The sequence below is a fragment of the Doryrhamphus excisus genome, chromosome 11 (assembly GCF_030265055.1).
Source record: "Doryrhamphus excisus isolate RoL2022-K1 chromosome 11, RoL_Dexc_1.0, whole genome shotgun sequence".
NCBI classification, from domain to species: Eukaryota; Metazoa; Chordata; class Actinopteri; order Syngnathiformes; family Syngnathidae; genus Doryrhamphus; species Doryrhamphus excisus.
The window spans coordinates 8,374,163-8,398,008 of NC_080476.1; the positions used below are offsets into that span (position 1 = coordinate 8,374,163).

Genomic DNA, 23,846 nt, shown 5'->3' on the forward strand with positions numbered 1-23,846 from the left:
GCTGTCCCTCGTCACATCACGGTTTGAATTTCACTGCTTATATATCATGGTTTTTCACATATTAATATATGAATATATATATATACATTTATATATATATATATATATATATATATATATATATATATATATATATATATATATATATATATATATATATATATATATATATATATATATATATACATTAATATATAAAATAATAATATATAAATTAATGAATTAATCATGCTGTTTTGGGGCTGAAACAACAAATAGACGAGAAAATTCGCAGCTTATATATCATGATTTTTCACATATTAATATATATATATATATATATATATATATATATATATATATATATATATATATATATATATATATATATATATATATATATATATATATATATATATATATATATATATATATATATATATATATATATATATATATATATATATATATATATATATATATATATATATATATATATATATATATATATATACAGTAAACCTCGGATATATCGGATTCAATTGTTCCCACTGGTTTTGTCCGATATAAGCGAAATCCGTTATATGCGTATACCGGAAAATGTCCGTTTTACGCATATATCGGATTTATATCCGGTATATGCGTAAATCGGATTTTATCCGTTATAAAAAGGCACTTCCTTGACTATGTTTCCAATGTACCTGGACGCGCAGGCAACGCTGCAAACGCTGCAAATGACGTCGTATAGCGGCCTGTCACGATTCGGCGAATCGGAGCGCCACGATGCGCCATCCGATATATGCGAGGGAAATTTAATGGAAATGCATTGGAACGGGACTGGAGATTTTGTCCGAAATAGGCGAAATCCGTTATAAAAAATCCGATATATGCAATGAATTTTTATTGGAAATGCATTACAGAAAAATTGGTTCTTTTTTATCTGTCCGTTGTGAGCGAATTTCCGATATATCCGAGTCCGATATATCCGAGGTTTACTGTATATACATTAGTATATTTATATTAATATATTAAATAATAATATATAAATTCATTAATTAATCATTAATTAATTAATGCTGTTTTAGGGCTGAAACCAAAAATAGACGAGAAAATGCAAAAAAACAAATATGAGTAAATGAACTAAAATGTAAATACAAAGCATTCAAAAGACGTTGATATTTTTATTACGGGTTTCGTGTTTGAATACCGCCTAATTTGTTAAAGTTAGCCCAGTGGTTAGCACGCAGGCCTCACACCTCGGAGACCAGAGTTCAATTACCCCCTCAGCCATCTCTGTGTGGTTTTTGCATGTTGCACGAGTGGGTTTTTTTTTTTACTCCGGTTTCCTCCCATATTCCAAAAACAGGCTAGGTTAAATGGCCAGTCCAAATTGTCCATAGGTATGAATGTGAGTGTGAATGGTTGTTTGTCTATACGTGCCCTGTGATTGGCTGGCGACCAGTCCAGGGTGTACTCTGCCTCTCGTCCGAAGACAGCTGAGATAGGTTCCAGCACCCCCTGTGACCCTCGTGAAGATAAGCGGTAGAAAATGAATGAATGAATGAATAACTTTTGCTTTAATATGTTTCTGCCGCTTCCCGAAGAGCCAAACCTTTCATCACCAAAACACATGACACACACTTTCTATACTGTTTCTTGCCATACTGTACTCAATTTACACATTTGTAGGGAATAGATGTCAGGAATAGATCTTCTCCTTTCGCAGTCTCCTGTCACCTGAAAACACAGTTCCTAAGCTGGCTGTAAGTGACAATCACATGTAACATGTATTGTTAGGTTTCAATATAGATAGCAGCAAGTGACAGATTATTGAAAAGGCTGTTCATTAATATATATATTTTTATATATAAAATACATATATTAATATATTTTTCCTCTTCTGCTCAGTCCCTCTGATGGTATATATCAAACCTAAAAAGTGGTGTGCTTTTGTGTTGACATTATTGCGATCCAAAACACTTTTCATTGAAATGAAAATAGCTAAAAGTGTTCACACAGGCTGTTGTGGTATTTTGACAGGTTTTATTCAGAATGGGTTTGAGTGCAAGTGCAAGTTGGGATTTTTGCATTAACAAAAAAAAAAATAAATCACAAAGCCCCAACACAACGCTCCTTGATCCACTTCACAGCAGCTAAATTGCAATCTTTGCATCCCTTAAACACGGCTGCAAGCTGTGCTTTTGTTTATATATGCAAATGACACATGCCGTGCATGTCGCTTATGGCTTTTGTTTGTAACGCTGTGTAGTGATGCAGGTAGAATTTAATTTTGAAACTCTGCGGATGAACCTTTTGAACACCATACAGAGACTCCATTTTGGCAGCCATTTCCATGTTGAGGAAGATGTTGTCATGTCAACAGTTTATTGTAGGTTATCAGGGTTAGGGAGTTTCTCAAGTGTGGGCTCCATCCCCCAGATCTCGCGGGCATACTGGGCAATAGTGCGGTCACTGGAGAACTTGCCACATCCAGCAATGTTGTAGATCACCTTCTTGGTCCATTCCTTGGGGTTCTGGTGTGAGGATATTCATAGAAGCGGTGATTAATAAGAAGACGCATCAGTATTAGTCGTGATTGAAATACCGGTTGTAATTAAAATCATGACATTTTGCTTTGTACACACCTTATAAAGCGCATTGACTTTCTCTTGGCATTTAATATAATCTTCATAGTCGGCGAAGACCTTAAATCTGCAGAAAAATAACGCAATCAACTCCATGGTGAAACATGAAAAAAATGCATTTGACACATTCACCTAATCTACTCACAAAAAACCTGGCAAGGGAGTCCAAATTTAAAGTTTAGGTGCACGCAAAACCTTGCCCTCGCCAAAATGTATGCCAGTGAAAACTTAAAAGGGGACCTATGCTCCTTTCCCTTTGTTTTTAGTTGTGGACTCCTATATAGCAGCTACAAACAATAACCCGCAATATAAAGTTTTCTAGATCTTCCAAAATCTACACCTATTCCAGTCATATTTCCTTGGTCTATAATTGGCCACCATGATTGGTCACGCTCCCAAGCGCTCCCAAGGACTTCTGGACTACTGCTGAACCCCACTTTCTAATGTTGTCTAATGTTGAGTTGATAATAATTGAATAAACCCTGTGGAGAGCTACTGGGAAAGTGGTTAGGAGATACTAGTAGTTCATGAGGTACTGGTTGGATACCCCTTAACTCAAAAACTTTTAGATTAGCTCCCCCTTTTAGGTACCAACTGAGCTGAGCCATGCACAATGTGTGGATGCATCATGCAGGACAAGAGTTTAGCCTCAAAAACTCTTCAATTCAAAGAGTGGTAACGTAGGTCCGCATTTATGGAGCGCTGATAATATTGGCATAGCATTGGTAGTCGAAATATGGTCACTACACGTCGGGTTGACCAAATGATTGTGGTGGAAAAAGGCTATAAAAGGCAAGGACATCGGTGAGCTTGTAATTTGCATGCATACCCTCAAATGCTACACAGACAAACTGCTTACTTACACAAAATAAACACAGGCTCACTTCCAAATGTGCAGACCTCATGAAACTTTGGCATCGGTTAACATGAGAATACATTCTAACTACGTTTTTGGGGACGGAAAAATGGAAAAAGCATAATAGATCTCCTTTAATGTTTTAGTCAAAAGGAGTACTTTGGCTCCGTAACTACATGCTTTTTAGCTGGTGTTACAGTTCATATCAGAGACACCAAATAAAAACATGATGTTCCTATCAGGTTTTTCCCCAATATGAACGATGAAATCACCAATCAAAGACCAAAGGTTATCGAAGATTAATTTTTATCATCCCTATACCTCTTTGATTGATTGAAATGTTAAATAAATATGAAATATTTTTGAACCATGGAATTTCAATTTCACCAACGACTACTATAAACTATAGTATAAAAAAACAAACTATACAGAGGCTAGAAGATCCTTCTAGTCATGTTTGTGTGAGGTTGTTGTTCATATAATGTTACCTGTCGTGATGCATCAGCATGTTGACAATTTCTTTGAATAGGTCGGGCTGCTTTGGGCTGAAGAAGCCTCCAGCAATCTGGTCAATAGCTTGTTTCAGCTCAGGCAGGCGGTTGTAGTACTCTTCAGCATGGTATCTATGGGCACAGTCACAGAGAATAATAACCTTATGTTGGACAAAACACGGCATATGTTACTCTAGTTACATATTTAATCCTATATTATGTATGTATAATATGGTTGTTATTAATATATGTGCACACAGGACTAACCCTTTCTTGTCCATGGCATCAACGTCATTCACCCTCATGCCGAAGATGAAGAGATTTTCCTCGCCTGCCTCCTCAGCCATTTCCACGTTGGCTCCATCCATAGTCCCGATGGTCAGAGCGCCGTTGAGCATGAACTTCATGTTTCCTGTGCCAGAGGCCTCTGTGCCTGCTGTGGAGATCTGCTCTGACAGGTCAGCAGCAGGGATACCTAGAAAGATAACAGAGGTAAGCGGTCAGCACCTCTCCAAGCATCTTATGTTGGTGGTTATACCGCGTGTAAACACAGATTTCCAACATCTGCTGGAGGCCGTAAGAATAACACAATCAGCAAGAAAGCAGATGGGGACAGAAGGTGGGATGTGAATGCACCTTTCTCAGCGAGTGTGACTCTGTAGTTCTCCAAAAAGATGACTTTGAGACGGTCTCCAACCACAGGATCATTGTTGACCACTTCGCCGATAGCTGTGATCAGACGAATAATCATCTTGGCAGTGTGGTAGCCAGGAGCAGCCTGCGATAAATGACATGTCACGCTAGCTGTGTTTAAAAATGGCAAACACTTAATGTGGAGCCTCTAACATCGAACACAATGTGTTCCCGGACAATCACTGACCTTCAATTTGTTTCACTGAATCACTATTTCCCATAGGGAATAAGGAACATAAAGGGTAAGTATAATCATTTTGGTCAAAATTCCATCATAAAATGTATTACCTGTCCAACCAGCCACTGCTAATATAACAATAAACATAATAACTAATGTAATGCTCGTCATACTTCATCTTTCTCTTTGGGCTTTTCCCTTCTTCAACCCTGTCTTCTTCATCTGTCTCTCTCACACCAACTACCCTCATGTCCTCCTTCACTACATCCATAAACCTCCTCTTTGGTCTTCCTCTACGCCTCCTACCTGGCAGCTCTAAACGCAGCATCCTTCTACCAATATATTCACTATCTCTCCTCTGGACATGTCCCAACCATCTCAGTCTGGCCTCTCTGACTTTATCTCCAAGGCCTCTAACATGTACTCGTTCCTGATCCTATCCATCCTGGTCACTCCCAATGAGAACCTCAGCATCCTCATCTCTGCTACCTCCGGTTCTGCTTCCTGTCTTTTCATCAGTGGCACTGTCTCTAGACCAAACAACATGGCTGGTCTCACCACCATACCTTCATTTTAGCTGAAACTCTTCTATGACGCATGACACATCCTGCCTGCACACGCTTCTTCACCTCCTTTTCACAATATCCATTGTTCTGAACTGTTAACCCTTGTTGTTGACTCTCATATATTTTGATTAAATTATGAATTACATAACATATACCTTTCCTCCAATCATGACGGTTCTGGGAGTCCACTGCTTGTTGGGTTCTTTCTTGATTCCTGGCAGTAATATGAAGACATTAAAAACAGAGCTGAAATACTTCGCAGGAAACAAATCTGAAAAACCTAGGTCGTCTTATATTTGGTGTCCAGAGACCAGCGGGCAACACCAACCAAGTCAGAGCTTTTCTTCCTGTCACTCACTCACTCACACACACACACACACACACACACACACCAATGGCCTGTAGAGATGCAAACGTGACACAAGAGAAGTTATGGTGCGAATTTCAATACAAGTGAATTCAATGCTTACGGTTGTAATAGGTGATGATGTGTAGACAGTTAAGCAGCTGCCTCTTGTACTCGTGGATCCTCTTGACTTGAACGTCAAACATGGAGTTCGGATTGATCTTCACCTTATAGTGCTCCTCCAAGTGCACAGAAAACTTCAGCTTGTTTTCCTGGTTGTACATAAACGATAACAAGATTGACATCAGCTCATCTTGCTGCTTGCAGTGTAGTCGCTTTCGTAAGCTTTATAGTCACAGATTGCGCAAAACAATTCCTGAAGTATCAAGAAAAGTTGAATGTTTGACTAACAAAAGGCGACCCCGCTGAAGCAAAAACTGTAAAAATCTCCATATGTAGGTTTGTATATTGAACCCAGAGGAACAAACAGTTGTGTAGATTTGACAGTCAAAGAGCTGAACTCGGTTTCACCTGCTTCACTTTAGCAACATCGCGGATGAAAGCGTCGTCGTTCACAAACTTGCGAAGAAGCTTCAGCTGGTCGAGGTCGCGGATAAAGTCCTCACCGATTCTCTTGAAGAAACAAAAGTGGAGAATGTGTGAAGATGTACTCTGTCTGTTCCCACGTGACAGTAAAAGATAAAGCAAAGGTGATATACTGTAACTGTGTATGTGTGTTTAAAACACCACTAACCTCGGCGATGACCTCAGCCAGGCCAGGGTTACACATCACCAGCCAGCGGCGAGGAGTGATGCCGTTAGTCTTGTTCTGGAACTTATGCGGCTCCATTTCATAGAAGTCCTTGAAGCTGTGAGGTGGACATAAATCAGGACACAGCAATAACAAAATGGCTCATGCGGAACCACAGGGGCCGAAGGTGCATGCATGTGTGACAACATACACCGTGGCTTTGAGGATGTCTGAGTGGATCTGGGCCACGCCATTCACTGCGTGCGACCCCACAATGCACAAATGGGCCATGTTGATCCTCTTCTGTCCTCCTTCCTCAATGAGGGACATACGGCGCAGACGATCGACATCACCAGGAAACTTTGCAGCAACATTCTGGTGAATAAAATACACAAAAATAGATGATCTTTCTTTCAATTTCAACCTTTGTTTCTCTGTTATCCGTATCTGTGCAGCGTTGTCCTTGAAGGTGGTCTGCTCCCCCACTATCCCAACCTTCCTTGGAGATTCTGTGCAGTTGAATGAAAGCAGCTTTCACATCACTTTTCACCTTTAATCCATATTTTGGCGCATAGGTCCCGGAGCGACAGTCTGCAGCTCTGTAGTGAAACCAGACTGACAGAGAGGACAGTTGTGCACCAGAGACAGAGGCTGGTCTCAAACCTTGTTTTTTCCTCCTGAAATTGTGTGTCGGAAAAATGCAGTCTTTGATTCAGATGGCTGGAATATTTGTGGCTGATGGGAAATGGGCGCAGTGGTTGGTTTAGTGGCTGTAGGGGCCGAGGAATCAGTCGCATTCATTCCATCTACTGAAGTATATAAAGCCGGGACCTGTCGTTTAGTCCCCCAAAGGGCTCAGGCGGAGAATCAAGCCATGTGAAGCAGAGATAGGAAATGACTCTTATGTTTGTATTCTCATTTTGGAAAACAGAGGCCCTCGGGCCCCCTTTATGTTTAAATCAAACTGTATTTTACCTGTGGATATAACACAATTTTGATTAATTTTTTTTGTATATTCTAATTTTCTCTCACTTTCTTTTCCTTACTATATACACTGCAAGACACGTGGGTGAGAAATACAGCATGCACTGCAACCTCCCTCAATGTCATTGATTAGAAATCTTTCAGCATTACAAGCATGTGCCTTCCTGAACCAGATCAATAAACAGGCCAATCACTGCACTGGTGTTATTCCTCAGCTCTATTAAGTAAGTAGGGGCTATAGGACACAGTGTGTGCAGGGGATAACAAATACCAGCACATTGCAATGCACAGTACTAACCTCCAGGTGGCGACGATTGATCTCAAAGACAATTTCCAAATGGCGGGGCAACAGATGGGCAAACAGGTCCACTGGCCATCTCTCCAGGGCCTCTGGGAGGACTGTGTGATTGGTGTAGGCACAAGTGCGCACGCACACATCCCAGGCCTGTACACAGCACATCATTTGAGTAAATTGAAAGCTTTTCACTGTTGCAGATCGGTTTTTTAACAGAAATATAATATTTTTCTCCTCACCTTATCCCATTCAAGTTTCTCATCATCCACCAGAACCCTCATCAGCTCAGGAATAGCCATAGCCGGGTGAGTGTCATTTAACTGAATCGCAACCTATAATATAAAAAACATAATTAAATGTCATTAGGAAGCCAATTTGAAGAGAAAAAAATGCTTATGAAGTGCTTAACTCAAGTGCTGTGATAATGAGCCTGCAAATGCATTAAACACGTTAACAGAGGCAATGAAATAAGTTACAAAGACTTGTAGGGGTGTATTTTAAAATTGACAGAAAGTCTTGTGTTGATTTTTTTTTTCTTTGTTCACCTTGTCAGGCAGTTTGCTGAAATCCGTGCGAACAATTTCCCTGGAGCCAAACTTGGAGACCTTGAAACGGCGGATGATATCTTGCAGGGTGGCAGAAACCACAAAGTATTCCTGCTTCAGACGCAGCTCCTTGCCCTCAAAAAACTGAGGAGAAAGAGAAACATGTGAGTATGTTATTAATTCAAACTGGACACAGGTGTAAACATGTGTAGTCTCATAACTTATTACCAATTTGTATTGATTTGTGAACTCCTATAGAGCAGCTACACACAATAACAGAAAACATTTGAGATCTTCCAGAATCTGCACCTATTCCAGCTGTATTTCCTTGCTTTTCTGGTTTATGTGATTCTGACCTGTCCCTATCAAATAAACTCAATAAATAAATACATAAATCAACATACAGTAACTAACAGCAGCGCATGCTGTCTAATTTTAATCTAATATCAAATTAAAGCTGAAATATAAAGCCCACCTGTTTCTGCCCTCACTTACACAGGCATAAATTACCAGTCTTGATTTGAGTTTGAGCAAAAGCTTTAGGGTTATCACCCAAATCCTCCATCTGGAGCCTGTAGGGAGTCTACGCATGGTGGTCAGGTCTTACATGAGATAAAAGGCAGCTGAAGACAAAGACCCTGGGGTCCTTTGAGGTCCAGATTATGGAAATCTATCTTTAACGTTTCAGATATGTACCTGAATAGGAGCCATACTGCATGCCGCCCCTATATCTTTGCAGATAAAAAGGCTAATTAGGCCTCCTTTCTTACATTGTCATTGGGATATAGCACACGGGAGATGTTCTCAGCCAAGTTACGGTCCAAAACAGCCTGGATGTAGCCACCGACATTGACTGAGAAGAAAAAACATTGCCTTTTTTTTCAAGTTAATTAATATATTGTATAATACAAAATGCCTGCAAGGTACATACAGTCTTTAAGGTTAAATTCACACGGTGCCTTTGCAGACCACAGCCTCATAGTATTGACAATGTTGTTTCTGTAGCCAGGGACTGGGGTGTCATACGGCAGAGCCAGAACTACCTGCCAACACATTACAGGAAGGGAGAGACATTTTAGATTCATGGATTTGCTCTCTGCTAGCTCTATAAATATCTGTTATATCTTTTTTTTTTTTCCACCTGAGTGTCAACCCATTTGACACCGTCGGTGTGATGCTCAGTCCTTCCGTAGAAGTGCACAGGACGCATGTACTCAGGACGTGCCTTCTCCCAGGCGTTGCCATAGCGCAGCCAATCATCAGCCTCTTCAACCTTCATAATGACATTGACAGAGAAAAACACTCATTAGGTGAGTACGTTGTGAGATGACTCAGACCCAGTAACTGACAAGGACAATCAAGACAAGATAATGATAACACATAATTATGGATATTATTCAATTTATGCTATTACGTTGCCTGAACCCACATCTGCCCTGGAAAAGACACAAGAATATCTTTCTTTTTCTTTTTCTTTTTCTTTTTTTTAGAACTGACCTGCCAGCCGTTCATTATTTTTTGATTGAAGATTCCAAATTCATAGCGAATACCGTAACCATAGGCAGCCAGGCCGAGCGACGCCATGGAGTCCAGGAAACAGGCTGGAAGCCAAATCATGTGGGGAAACACAATTATTCTTCCACAAGCTGAGCACATTCAAGCCATTAAACAGGTGCAAAACACCATTTAAACTGTTCAAATCTGAAAGCGCAAAAAGAGAGCACACCGGCTAGTCGGCCAAGGCCACCGTTTCCCAAACCAGCATCTTCCTCCATATCCTCCAGTTCCTCCATGTCCAGACCCAACTAGAGAAAACAACACACGCACATACTGAAATAAAAACAACAGTTTTACAATTTAGATGCTGATATACATTATAAGGGATAAATCTGCCTTGGTATCACCTGGTAGGTGGCTTCATCACAGGCATTCTCCAGGGCGAGGTTCACCATGGTGTTCTGCAGAGTGCGGCCCATGTAGAACTCCAAAGAGATGTAGTACAGGCGCTGTGTTTAAAAATAAATCAAGAAATAATTGTATATGCATATGGTATTACTGTAGACTTGAATCATCTTGTGTTTAATTTTGCCTTTTGCGTGTGTTTTTTTCCCGAAATGGAGAAGAAGGATGCATGCACACTGAAGAGCAAAGGGGAGAAGTGAAGGGACGAGGGGACAAATTGCATTCTGTATTGCATAACAGTAACATTCCGGATGGGTAAAAATAGCTCCGGTAGAGGTCACAGTAAAGGTCAGCCTGACAGTGATATTCGTTCCTTGCGGAGTTCAAGTCGGGAGTGATGGGAAAAGCAGTTAACCTAGTTGTGTTTAATAGAAATAAACAGACATGACTGCGGGCATATGACAGTTTGAACTGACTGTAATTCCTATTCAGCCAAATTGTTCAGTGTAATTGCATTGATACTTAAAAATATCATCACTAAATCAAGCGTCTCTCATAGTCACTTTGTAGTCTCAACTCTGTTCAAGGTTTCTTTTCCAGGCATCCACATTTTGACCTTTTCCCCCCATACAAGGTTGATACAGTCAGCGAGGTCAGATGGTGTAGTGTGAGGTTAGATCCTAGTGTCGCTGGATTAAACCTGTTCTAAAAATGTATTCCACTCTTCAAGTAAATGTCACCCTGCTTGGGTGAACACAAAAGGCACTTAAGTGACAGAACAATGACTCTCTTGGATGTTGGAAAAGGGAGAGAAAAAAAAGTCCCCTTTGTTCTGCAGAGTGATGCATTAAATAGCAAGAAGCAATTTTGCCACCATGTAAATGTAATTGATATGGCTTTCACTTTGCCTGGAAACTATTGTTTGCATTCATGTATGTGTCTGCTTGTGAAAGTTCTCTGCATACAGTAGGTGCACCTGTGTGAGGTTGTAGATACGAACACCCATGCCCTTGCTGGCATTTGCTCATGTGAGACTAGAGGCTGTGTGCTTAGGATAGGAGCTGAAGGTCACGAGGAGGTTTAATGTTTCAACACACTATAAGAATGGAAGCTTAGCAGCAGACTGCTAAGAAGACCTTGTGGAGTTTAAATGTCATGCCCTGGCATTAGACTGAACCCATGCTGCTGCTAAGCAATGACAAACCCTGTGCTCTTATACAGTCGAGTAAAAGATCTGGGATTTGAATAGAGTTTAAATGGAAACCCTCCAACAAGCCAAGACATATTTTTAGCCATAAACAAAATGGGTCTGTGATTGGCTGGTGACCTCGCACAGGGAGGACCCCGCCTCTCAAAGTCAGCTAGGATAGCTAAAGAGGATAAGCTGTATAGAAAATGGATGGATGGAACAAATGGGTACATTCAAGACAGGTCACATGACTTTGTGTCTGTTTGGACTTGGACTTACTTTGGGATCCTTCTCATAGTAGTGCTGCTGGGTTCTGATCCACCTGCCGATCAAGTGGTCCCGCACAGTGTGGGCGAGAGCAAAGTAGTAATCCCTTCTTGTCGCCACATTTCTGTCTTTGGCCAGTGTAAAGTGGAGGTGCCTGTTGAAGTTCTGCTTCAGCTCGGCGACATTATCAACACCGGCCAGGCCTCGCACTGAAATCTGTTTCCTCCTGTCGTGGTCGGACAAGGGTTTGGACATGGCGGCTCAGGGTTTGGCAGCTGAGAGCCCTGGAAGTTAATGTAAATACGGTAAGCAAGCGCCACCACAGCCCCAGACACACAGAAAGAGAGGCAGCCACAGTGCAGATCGGGTTCAGCTTTTTAAAGGCCCAACTATTAATATTACCAAGAGGGCGGAGCTAATAGTGTATATTTGGTGAAGGGTGGAGCATACACTGACTGACTTCTAAATCTCAAGCTACACTAATACACGGCCAATAGAATTCATTACTGGCTCATCTTTGTGGGGTATGCCCTAGCCAGGCTCTGAGGCTTGTTGTCCTGTGCCACTCTGGCATCATGTTCCTGGCCGGGTTTGCCTTTCTGCGGTCTCTTGCTGTCTGCCCTGTGGGGGGCACTGCAGACTGGGTCCAGGGGGGCCTATTCCGTGTCTGCCTGGCCCCATGGGGCCTGTGGCTGTCTGCTGTCTGGTGTAAGGTTTGTTGAGTGTTGGGAATCCTCTCCTGCCCTTCACACATTCTCAATGAACACATACATACATATGCATACATATGTGCCTACATATAATGTACATACATATATGCATACAAAAGGGGCAATACTGTCATTTAAATTATTTATTTATGCCTATAGAGGTTATCAGTGTTAGCATTGATAATATATCAATATATATTATATCGATAAAAAAGCAATACACGCTATTGGGTTCCCGAGAACAATGTGAGACTATATTTTATCATTACTTAAAAGAAAACAGCAATAACAGCAATGGCTCTTCAGCGCCCTTGTTATGGCTCCCTATGCAACTCTCGAATAATGGGAAAATATGCGTATCTAAAATATCAGACTTTCTGTAAGACATTGAATGCATCATGGCTGCGTCCTGACTGGTGATTGGATGAGCGTGAGGAAGCGCGAGGAAGCCGGTGTTTGCCTGACTGCGTTACTTTAGACGTGACAGAGACGTCTTTTCAACCTGCGGTAAGATATCAGTTAATCTATCCTTCCCCAAAGTAAACGTCTTAGAAGAAAGAAAGAGTTAGTTCTGCAGGGTGTTCTGTAGAAAGACATTTTCAAAACAAGCTCCCATTTTCTGAAAAGTAGCCATTTATTTCACGGTAGACCTACACGCAAAACAGTGGTCACCCAGCTCAATGACTGACTCAGGTGAGCAACTTTGCAACACTTTTTTAGGGTCTTTCTTTACAGCTCTCATAATGTTTTTGTAATGAAGTGATGATGTTTTTATTGGTATACTTGTTCCACATCTGCAACTTTGTATACCAGTTTCTTTCTTCTTCAGGTTCACATCCTACTTTTCACCAGGTTCACTGCAGATGACAGTAGATTAGTTTTATTGTTTATGCTAAAAGACCTGCAGCTGCTCCTGACCTAAACAGTTTGAAATGGTGAAAGCTCCTCTTACAGAGTGTCAATGGAAAGTAGTGAGGGTTAGCTTAGTTTAGCACGCTCGTGTGGTTGTGTGAGACTCTGGCTCATTGAATGAATGTTGTCGTTGTGAGGAAAATTAACGTTTGTGGCAAATACAAACACTAAACAGTCCCCTACCGACCTAAATATGGAGTGTAATCGGAAGCTCGCGAGGATTAGCTTAGTTTAGCACGCTTGTCTGGTTGTGTGTGTGTGTGACTGGGGCTCAATGAGTACATTTTCACCATGTAAGTAAGGTTTTACAGGGCCTGATGATGACGTGTATGTTCTGTGTGAAAAAAACAAGAGAAGCACGTTTATTTTTGAATGCAGCTCGTCTTAGCCGTGAACACACACGGAACACAAGAACCCACTTCGGTGACCGTCCTTCCAAATAACAGGGCTGTTTACCCCATGTCTGTGTAAAGAAAATAAACATGTCATAAAAAATATCTTACCATTTGCATTTGTGATTACATCTTCCTTCATCACAAGCACAGGCCTTACAGTTTGTTTAGGATTTAGTAGCAATGTGTGTAGAGGCTGACAACACATTAGAAAGGTTAGCCAAGCTACATCCATTTCTCAATTACTGAGCAAAATTGTCCATTGATGTATTGCATCAATAAATATAAGGATATTTGCATTTAATTAACATACATTTTATTCACTAACCCAAAAAGCAGACACGCTATACTGGTAAAAATATGTGTAAAATGCAAAAAAATATATATATAAAAAAAAAAGCAGAATTTGGGAAAAACTAGAGCGGATTTCATAGGGCCCTTTATTATTCTTTGTTTACAACACATTGCTCAACTGTAATGGGTAGGCTACAGGATCACTGTAGGGACCCTCATAGCATGATACAGAGCTACCAAACTCCAGTTAATTTATTCTAAACTTAAGGAAGTGTTTCAAACAGAATGGAGAAAAGGACAAAGCAAGAAGCCAAAAACCTATCACTTCCACATAGAGGGAGGAGAACTGTCATGTCGAACATGCCACGACGGAATCCATGCATTGTGAAGGTAATCCAATCTAATGTATTGTCTCATCAATGTAACATTACTGACACTTAGTGGCCAGTATAGTAGATATAACTTGTCTTTTAATATTTTCTTTTTTACTTTAATAGGCCATAGTCAACCACAAAACAGCTGCTATTTGTTGTTTGAGTTTTTGTTGTTGTGTCTTTCTGTCTTGTCCCCACAACATTCAAAGTAAAACCAATACTAATGACATGTGACAAATACTTTATGGTTCTGCTTATCATTTTTACCTCCTGTGCTCAGGTAAACTCTTACTTTAGGGAGACACGGTGTTGATGAGGACGTCTGGCAGCTACAGTGGCTAACTCATTTTCCCTCTCATGGTTGGCAGGGATGTCTAAGCTAGCAGATGGTATATTAAATCTGCAACCAATGTATTTTTTTTTTTTTTTTTTTTTTACAGAATCAAAGCACTGCAAAAGCCGAACAATTATCGTATTGTCGGGTGATGCTATATTTGCAAGATGCTGCACAGCATTGGAGCTATCTGCATTGCAGACAAGCATTGCAGTCATTGCAGTTATGAGCCAGCACATTTTACATTGTCTTGCTGGCTCTCAGCAGTACTGTAACAAGTGATTGCGAAACGGTGATTCAGTGTATGTGTATAGATCATATTTATTCAACAGCCCGCAGCCATATCAGACTCCAAATCATCTGCAGCAGAAGACTAAAGCGCAGTCTATTTTGAGTTATTGCACTCACAAGCCAAACTATCGTAAGTCTTGACCTTCTATAAATAGTAACTTTGACCCAGTCCCAAAGGCCATGATATTTGAAAGGCATATCTCGTTAATGTCAGCAAGCTCTGGTAGAAAACACTTGTGTATTGCAAGCACTTGTGTCTGGAAGACGCTGTTGTCAGTGAGCTGCGAGACCTGTGGACTGAAATTGGTTCAGGCTGTTATTTTACTGTCATCATGCACTGGATTTCATTACGAGTTGACAGTAAAAAATATAGGGGGAGGAATTAACGCCTCTTTTCAACCATTTGCGCACTGGACAGGATGAGAAGGGCTGACAAACAGGGATGCTGTTGCCAAGTGCCACCACAACACACACATACACACAGAACACATGAATTCAATTGCAAATGTTTTCTAATGGCAAAGACTGTCAAGATATTTTATGCGGTTTAATAAGTCCGTCCACAGCATGTTCCATCTAATGTCCCTGCATCCCCAATGACCCCTACAACGACGGAACCATCACACAACAGATGACAGAGATTGAAGCTGGCGTGTCCCTGATTTGTCCATTATGATGAGCAAATTATGTTCCTACATGTCTACTGGCTGTTCTGTCAAATAGTGCATCAAGCATTTATAGACCACACACAGTTTCCAGCCTGATAGACACCGGAAATGATGTATTTATATAGTTTAAAATTGAATATAAGTGTTAGAAGTTGAAATTGCCAACAATAACATTTCTAAACCCATTCATCTGTATGTAGTTTTTTTAAAACCATTTGACTCAAGGGTTAATAAAGGTTCTGAGGAGCTAATGATAATTATAGTTATTAGCCCATTCCAATCCACTGGTAATCGGCAGTGCTTAAAGATAGATTAATAGCATCTATGCTTCAATAATACAATACTGTGCACACACAAAAGAGGTAAATAACTTTAACGCAATGCACTATTTTGTACTTTATGTATGAATTATTCGTAATGAAAACATTTGATCTATCTAGCTATCATGTTGTCTATCAGGTACATCGGCAATTTCATTGGTTAGGTTATACTGAGAGCTCAAAAACATATTAGGAAATATCTCTTCAATTCACCCCATTGCAGTCTGAAATAAGCACCTTCTGCTCCGCCATCCCATGACAAGATCTCAGCACCCACATGCCATAAATGTATCTGAAAGCTGTCTCGCACAATAATGTGTTACATATGCAGGGGGCGGGATTGGCCTACGTCTCAAATGTTCACTTTTTGTGGAAGATAGTTTATGTCTATGTCACTTGAAATTAAGGCACAATGTTATGATGTATCTTGTGTCGCATTACAGTGCATATATGCAGTTGTGGTCAGATGTTTACATACAGGCATGGGCAGGGCTGTCACATGAATTTTTGCCTGATTTATTTGAACTGTTGCTTTTGCAAGCTGGAATGGTATATGTACATCTTCAGTGATGTTTGAACACCAGACTTTGATGCACATTTAAATTATATTGGATTACAAAGTCAGTAATACATGACACCTCCCAACCTGTAGAGATCTTTACAAGGATCTTCTGTTCCGTGGATATTTGGAATTTGGTAGTCTGAGGTGAAATTGACATTCCATGGTTGTAATTGTTACATTATGGAGGTATGGTGATCTTAAAATGAATGTCGGACAATGTTTGGCGGAAAAGGGGGACACAAAAGTTTCTACAAAAAATTTTACAATACAATTTCTGCTACACAGATAATATTGACCAAGTACAGGAGCTCTGGAAATCCAATAAAAAACAGTTACCTTTAGTGTCCACCTCTGTCACCACTGTTATTTAACATGGGAAGCACCTTGAAGCGCCTTGTTTTGATTTTAGCACACAATATCTGCAAAGCAAGAAGTTGGGCTGTAGTTATTGGGGCAAAAATGGGTCAGAACATTTGCATAATAGGTTCCCTTTAAAGTCTTCCAACACTTAATGTAGAAGGGCATCTGCAAACTTCAGATCACCTTGAAGGAGGAGCAGCTTCTTATGTAAATTTCTGACCACAACATATTTAATATGTCAATACATTTTGGTCATATTTTTACCTTTTACTCACAGATCTTTGTTTGTTGTAATTTTTATATTTGGGGCCGACAAGATATCTTCTATATTTTTTGTAATTAATCTGGCAGTTGTGTGTAGTGTTAAAATGACCATGTCAGGGTAGAATACTACTGTGATCATTTCCTGTTTTTTTTTCAAGCACAATATCTTATCCAAAATTGTTTTACATTGTTTTGTTTAAGTCCCGTGGTTTCATTTAGTTGTTTTTTCCTGTGAGTCGCACTAAAGAAACAATGTCATCCGGTGGCAAACCTGACGTTTCCTGGAGCACCGGGACAAGGACATGCATTCAAAGCTTTGTCAGTTATGATGGGAAAATACAAAAACAAATATTGAATATTAATATATTTAATGTTCTAACATCAATTTCGAACATTTAATTAAGTAAACGTAGCTGATATTGCAGATTTCCTGATCAAATACATGGAAGATATGGCTTACTGCACAAACCCCGCCTACCTTTGAGTCATTGTCGCAGAAACATTTAATATGCACCATACCCTTCTACATTGGCTATCCAAAAAGTGATGATACACTGGGTCACACAGTATGGAAGATTTTTCAGCACAGTGATGAATCCTTCACCATCCAACAATTGATGTGTCTGCTCTCTCTTTTGGCAAACGTTTACTTAAATGTCGGCGTATACTGTTCACTTCATTGCGACGCTCATTATGTTGCCATTCTCTTGGCTGTAGTTTCTACAGTATGTTGCTTGGCGTACAATGCTTAGAAAGCTTGGAAGTGACTGCCAGTCAACATGAAGTAACAATCCACCTTTCTGTGGTTGGATTTCGCACAATGCTTTTAGTTGGGAAATAAATGTCTGCTGTAAACGCAACACGGCGAACTAAGTTAGCTTTGGTGGAGTTTTTTGAAGCTTACAAGAAAAGTCCTCAATTATTTATACATACACTTGATATTTTAGCAACCATTTTATCTTCTCATGGGGCAATACTATAGAAATGATATTCCAATTTATAATCCATTGTACAACTTGTATAGAAGGATAGATTCAACACCTCACTGTCTTAATCCTCTTGGGCATGGAATTTACCAGATTTCTACAGGTTCTATGCTCTTCCATTTAGACACCTTGTGGTCCTCCATCTTCCTCCCTTCCTCTTGAGGATGACCCACAGATGCTCAATTGGGTTCAAGGCTGGTGACACACTTTATCACTCCATCACCTTCACCTTCGGCTTCCACGGCATTTGTCATCTTGGAGGTGTGTTTGAGCTTGTTATATTAGAAAACTGCCGTGTGACCCAGTATCCCATGGGAAGGTATTGTGATCTGCTTCAGAATGTGACTACATGTTGAAATTCATATTTCTGTGAGTGAACCGTAGCTCTTCAGTGCCGACAGCATTCATGCAACAAGAGACCGTGATGCTACGATTAAGCCTGCTTGAGTTTTTTTTTAAACACTGGTAGTCCCGCAAAACACATTAGACCTTACAGATGCTGTTGAAAACTTAATGCTAAAATGCTAAAGCTACTTACTGTGGGTGGAATACATTAAAACGGACTGTTTTCACAGGAAGCACAAATTCCAAAGAAATGCAGCTGAATAGGTGCAGATTCTGGAAGAACTAGAAAGCTTTCTGTGCTGGTTATCGTGTGTAGCTGCTCTACAGGAGTCCACAACTCAATACACAGTGCCGAAAAATGAGCATAATAAGTATCCTTTAAGATAAGTTATGCCTTATTAGTCCCACAAGAGGGAATTTCATGTTTACGGCATTGAAAGTAGAGCAGATAAAGTGCAAAAAATAGGGTAGTACAAATCAGAAGTTTTATACACTATCTACATGTAGACTAAGTCACAGGTTTACAGTATTTCATGTTTATTGCATGCTTAGTTGCACAGGATATTTGGAGCAGTTTTTATTATACAGTCTGACAGCTGTAGGAAAGAAAGACCTGCGATATCTCCCCTTCACACACTTTGGATGTATCATCCTGTCACTAATGGAGCTCCTTAGTGCAGTGAGTGTGTGTTGGAGAGGGTAAACAGTAAAGGCAATATTTTCACATTAGTAAACACAGCTTAATTTGACTCTTTCTGTATTCTTGTACAGTAGCATGTTTAGGCTGTCAACTAGTTGGGTCTGTATTAGTTACACCCTCTGTTGGTTGTTTCCAATAAGTGAAATCCATTATGCCTCGAAGACAAACATAACCAAATTTGAAAAGATCAACAAAAGCAATCAAAAGTCCGTACATAGGATTTATAACGCCCATTCTCTTGGCGTGTTTCTTTCTTAAACAGCACACTAAGAGTTAGAAAGGCAATGTAACTTTGTCGTTTTTATTGGCCTGAGAGTGATAGCATCCCAGGGGGAGGAAAAATGGATAACAGCCTGATTGACTGAGCACAATCGTAATTATGTGCAAGGAAATAAAACACAGACTTGCATTATCTGTACTTGGCTGCATGAGGGTTCAGTATATGATAGTTCCGCCTGACCGCTTTCATTTAAAACATATCTGATGATGCGAAAGTAGGCAGTGTTGGGCAAAGTGGAGCTTTGATTAGAAATGCTGTTATGCTCATTATTGTTATGCTCATTATCACTTTGACAATGACGTTTTTCCAGTGTTAGCTGGTCCATGTGTGTGGCATTCTCAACCTGAGGCTGATGTTAAGTGTGTCAACTGGGAACTTATCATTTTTAAAGATAGCGATCACGTCTTGACCATCAGACTGATACTAATACTCCTGCTCAGCTGCCTTGACGGTCTCAAGCTGTCGCTGTAAACTGTAAATCCCACATTTAATGTAACATTTTCCAAGTACCACTGAAAAACAGTACAGCCACATAAGTATGCTATATGTCAGCTGTGCCCTCAATGCGTTTCAACTTTTCTCCAAGCCATGTGCGTATTTGTGATGATTCTTATCTTGGTGCAAAAAAAAAGCCCTTGACGGTTTAATCCATTTGGAAGATTGAAAGTTTAAGTGTGATCGTATTCCAGATCGTCTGAGAAGGCGAGGAAGAAAAACATTTTACACAGGTTTTCTAGAATGGCCCAGTGTATCGAGAAATAGTAATACAGTAATCCCTTGTTTATGCTTAATTAGGTCCAGACCTGCAAAGTTATTTATACACAGAATATTTTTCTAGTTATGGCACAGAAAATCTGTTTACAACCCCAACATTTTTAGATCCCTCAAGACACAAAATAACACCCCTATAGTCATATTTACACTTGTATTACTCAATACAGTAGACATAATAAGAGTGAATAAACCATTTCAGACATAAATAAGACTTATGCATGTATGTGTTGCATATGTTCCCCAGGGGAGCAGAGTGAGTGGCAGACAGGAAGTGATGTCGGGGATTCAGAGTGGAGTTTCATCCGGCTGTGAGGTACGACCGCAAGAGGAGCCTGTGTTTTTATGAGGGATTTTTATGAGGCATTATTGCGCCTGTTATAATATATATAAATAATAACAGTCTAGTGATTGTGTGTGTCACTGATCATTACGGTAACATTTTAGTGTAAAAATGCACATGTTTTGACTAATAACAGCTCTTATTCAACCACAGGACAGCATGATTTAATCAATATATTTTTGAAAAATAATCTAAAAACTCACAATGTATGACATTACAGTATATTACAATAGATATCTAATATGTATATATTACATATAATTTTGAAATATTTTGATTTAGAAATATATTTGAAACATATATATTGAATAATGTATCTTAATTTTCAGATGTGGTTGCCAAAGTATCCACCCCATTTACCCACTCATGCTGAATTGTTTTTCAAGAGGGGAAAAAGAAGACGCATTTGAACACATTCATAATTCATACGTCATCCACAAAATGCGAGACAGCTTTGACTTTATATCTCGCAGGGAAGGCTCAGGCCCTTAAAAGCACACCTCGGCAGGCTTCAGGGGGTTGTGCTGTCACTTAAAAGGTAAAATATTCTGCTAAAATAAAACACCAAAAATCTCCCATCTGTAGCCAGCTACCATAGGGTGGTATTGTGTTATCATGTTAGAGCACCGTTTGCTCTACTGTATTTACCAATGTTCTTTTTACCCTTATCTGTGCTTTGGTTGGTGTGTTTGTTGGTGTTTCTGTGTAAATCTCATGTGAAAAACTGCACTGCAGTCCCCCTAGATGCTCTTAATGGAAATGTGTATATGCTTAGCCCTGAAGGGGATGGATGTGACTTTACAGAGCAATTCCAATAGCAGACTTCATAATTACATTTGAAGTGGTTTCCATCTACACAAATTTTCTACGATCAACCTTGGTGGCATTTCTCACCTGGCATGTCATTTGGGACGCTGTATAAATCTAATTAGCGCCAACAAGAGCTTTATCCAAAATTCTGCCTTTGCAACAATATAAAAGAGAACAGGCATTCTCCAAGGTTTCTATCACCTGGGCATCAATGAATATATGAAATAGGAAATATGTCACTGGGATTTTCTGTGTGAATGAAGTGAAATGGTTGCCAAATGCACAATTTACAGCGGAAGTGTTTGAAACATGGGTTCACATTGCTGCTCAAGTCTCGGATATATATATCCCTCGCACACAAGCAACCTTTTTTTTTATTACAGTATATCTTCTCAAGAGACAATACTGTACAAATAAAACTCAGGTTAATTTTAGAGTAGTCAGTGTGCAGCTTGTATAGCAGTATCCACTGAAAATGACTCTAAATAGCTAGCAGCACAATAATTGTTCCTTGCCTACGGTCAAGCACAGAGACAATGATGCTAGCATTGCACAAGCTACACTTCATTGAGAGAAACAGGAATTCCAAATCCGAACCTTGGAAAACTGGATTGCATGTGAGTTTCCCAACATGACCCAACCTCCAAGATAACAATAACAGTCTTGCCGAGGAAGGTGAATGTGATGGGGTGGCCAGGTATGTCCAGTCAAGCAGAAAACTGGCGAAGGAGTGCATGATGTCATCATAGAAGATGGAAAATGGACTTTGGTCGCAGTTCTGGTGGGTTTGGTAATGGTGCTCACACTAAATATTGACAATTTTGACACAATTTCAACATGTGTTGCCAGCTATTTAGACAATAATGGCGAATCTATACTGTCATACAAGCTGTACACTGACTACCCTTAAGTTGGAGTACATTTCTCAAGTATTATCCCATGATGCATTATCTCTACCAGACGACCCAACTAATAGGCTGGAAGGTAAACATACACCCTATGCTTGCACGCCCGTTGAATCCCTCAGTACCGACGGTCCTGCTTGTTGGTACTATAACAGCCAGCTGAGCTCCATTGGTCCACAACGGCTGACCGCGCCCTCAACCCAGCTGAGCTACCTCGCCAACTATTAGCATCAAGTGTCAGGGGAGAGGCGGCCCCCGATGCTGAGGCTGATGATGAGGATGGGGAGGAGGATGCTGCGGAGGAGAGGAAGCATCTTTGTCTGCACGGAGCGGCTCAGGGCTTCCCTTGCTCTCGCCTTCCTCCACACATAGAGCAGATAAGAAATAACGCTATGCCAGTCTGAAGATTAACATCACGTTTTTTTTCCATGTCTGCTGCTTTTATCTCATCTTGATACAGGATTTTTCTTCTTTTGTGCTCAGTTTGGCTGGCCGGAATACAAAAAGAAAAACAAAAAACCTCGCTTATGTGTCGGATCGCCGGATGATGCACAGGTAAATGACATCGCACACCTCCCACACTCAAGCCGCACAATGAGCCTTCTTAATGAGCTCCCGATGACAAAAACACTGCCGGTTATTTTATGTGGAAATGTGTGTTTTTTCAAAGTCACCAGTCCGGAGTTGTTGTTATTGTTGAGGGCTATTCCAATTCCGCTAATTATTTGCACTTTTTTTCCCTTTGAGGTATCGCCTTGGCGGGGAACTCGTGTCAAAAAAGCGATACATTGTCCAGTTTTAACTACAAGGCAGATGTTTTCTTATCAGTGATGCCGGAGAGGCACACTCTCCCCCCCCACTCCCCTAAAAATTGAGCACAAACAAGGCTGAGGTCGCTTATTAATTGCATGCCGGAAGACATGCAGTCAGTGCACGGTGGTGGTGCTGCTGGATGATGATTTGCATCAAGGCTGCAGCCACCAGCAAAAACTGGAGCCAATCACTCCCATTGTGTGCTGATTGTGTTACTATAGCTTCATTTGGCCTAAAAGTGAGGTGAAGGTGCTGCATGCAGCCCCCTTCAAATACTGCTGGGAGCATATTTATTATTAAGAAGACCGGCCACCTCCAAGATATGTAGATAAAGATCCAAACCTGTGTTTTTTTATAGCTAAAATTAGGAAAACTTCTGTGTGGTAAGAATGAGACAGCTGTAGGCCAGCATGTACGCCCCCATAGGACGCTTCTGCTGCCTCCATAGTGTCAGTTCAGCAGGGTGGGCCACTTGAGGAGGCGTGCTGTGGAGTTTGAACACATCCAATTTTTTTTTTTTTTTGGAAAAGATTAAAAAAAACATCACATGTCAATCTGCAGCTGACAAGTGTGGGTGGATGTAACAGGCTAAACTTCCGGATTTTATAAGAAGCTGTGTACGCGAAGCTTTGTATGTTGCACACTAGCCACTAAACCCGAAGCTAATAGAGCAAATATAAGACAACCAGTGTATTATCTGTTTTTTAAATCATGTTTTCAATATT

At 40.3% G+C, this 23,846-nt stretch overlaps 2 protein-coding genes across 2 annotated transcripts in view; one reads left to right on the plus strand and one right to left on the minus strand.

The window, feature by feature from the left end:
* Window positions 1–2,010: 2,010 nt before the first annotated feature.
* Window positions 2,011–12,028, minus strand: pygma (phosphorylase, glycogen, muscle A). The gene is made up of 20 exons (XM_058087438.1): window positions 11,700–12,028; window positions 10,234–10,335; window positions 10,056–10,134; window positions 9,827–9,930; window positions 9,471–9,602; window positions 9,261–9,372; window positions 9,100–9,182; window positions 8,330–8,473; window positions 8,024–8,116; window positions 7,788–7,934; window positions 6,717–6,880; window positions 6,509–6,623; window positions 6,286–6,387; window positions 5,879–6,026; window positions 5,564–5,622; window positions 4,608–4,749; window positions 4,239–4,446; window positions 3,969–4,103; window positions 2,625–2,691; window positions 2,011–2,513 (listed from the first exon to the last, which is right to left on the minus strand). The coding sequence occupies exons 1-20, from the start codon at window positions 11,940–11,942 to the stop codon at window positions 2,364–2,366; spliced, it is 2,529 nt and encodes an 842-aa protein (XP_057943421.1). The 5' UTR covers window positions 11,943–12,028; the 3' UTR covers window positions 2,011–2,363.
* An 876-nt stretch (window positions 12,029–12,904) lies between these two features.
* The window catches only part of nrxn2a (neurexin 2a), a 166,647-nt gene continuing 155,705 nt past the window's right edge, over window positions 12,905–23,846 (plus strand). The window contains exons 1-5 of the mRNA XM_058087433.1: window positions 12,905–13,090; window positions 14,280–14,385; window positions 18,279–18,415; window positions 20,498–20,566; window positions 22,431–22,863. The gene's annotated coding sequence lies outside the window, so the exon portion shown is untranslated. The remainder of the gene's footprint in view (window positions 13,091–14,279; window positions 14,386–18,278; window positions 18,416–20,497; window positions 20,567–22,430; window positions 22,864–23,846) is intronic.

Coding starts and splice junctions, on each gene's coding strand:
- pygma (XM_058087438.1), bottom strand. CDS start 11,942: ATGTCCAAACCCTTGTCCGACCACGACAGGAGGAAACAGATTTCAGTG. Junction 7,935..8,023: donor AGAAACTTGAATGGGATAAG/GTGAGGAGAAAA, acceptor TGCTGTGTACAG/GCCTGGGATGTGTGCGTGCG. Junction 4,104..4,238: donor GATGCCATGGACAAGAAAGG/GTTAGTCCTGTG, acceptor CTGTGCCCATAG/ATACCATGCTGAAGAGTACT.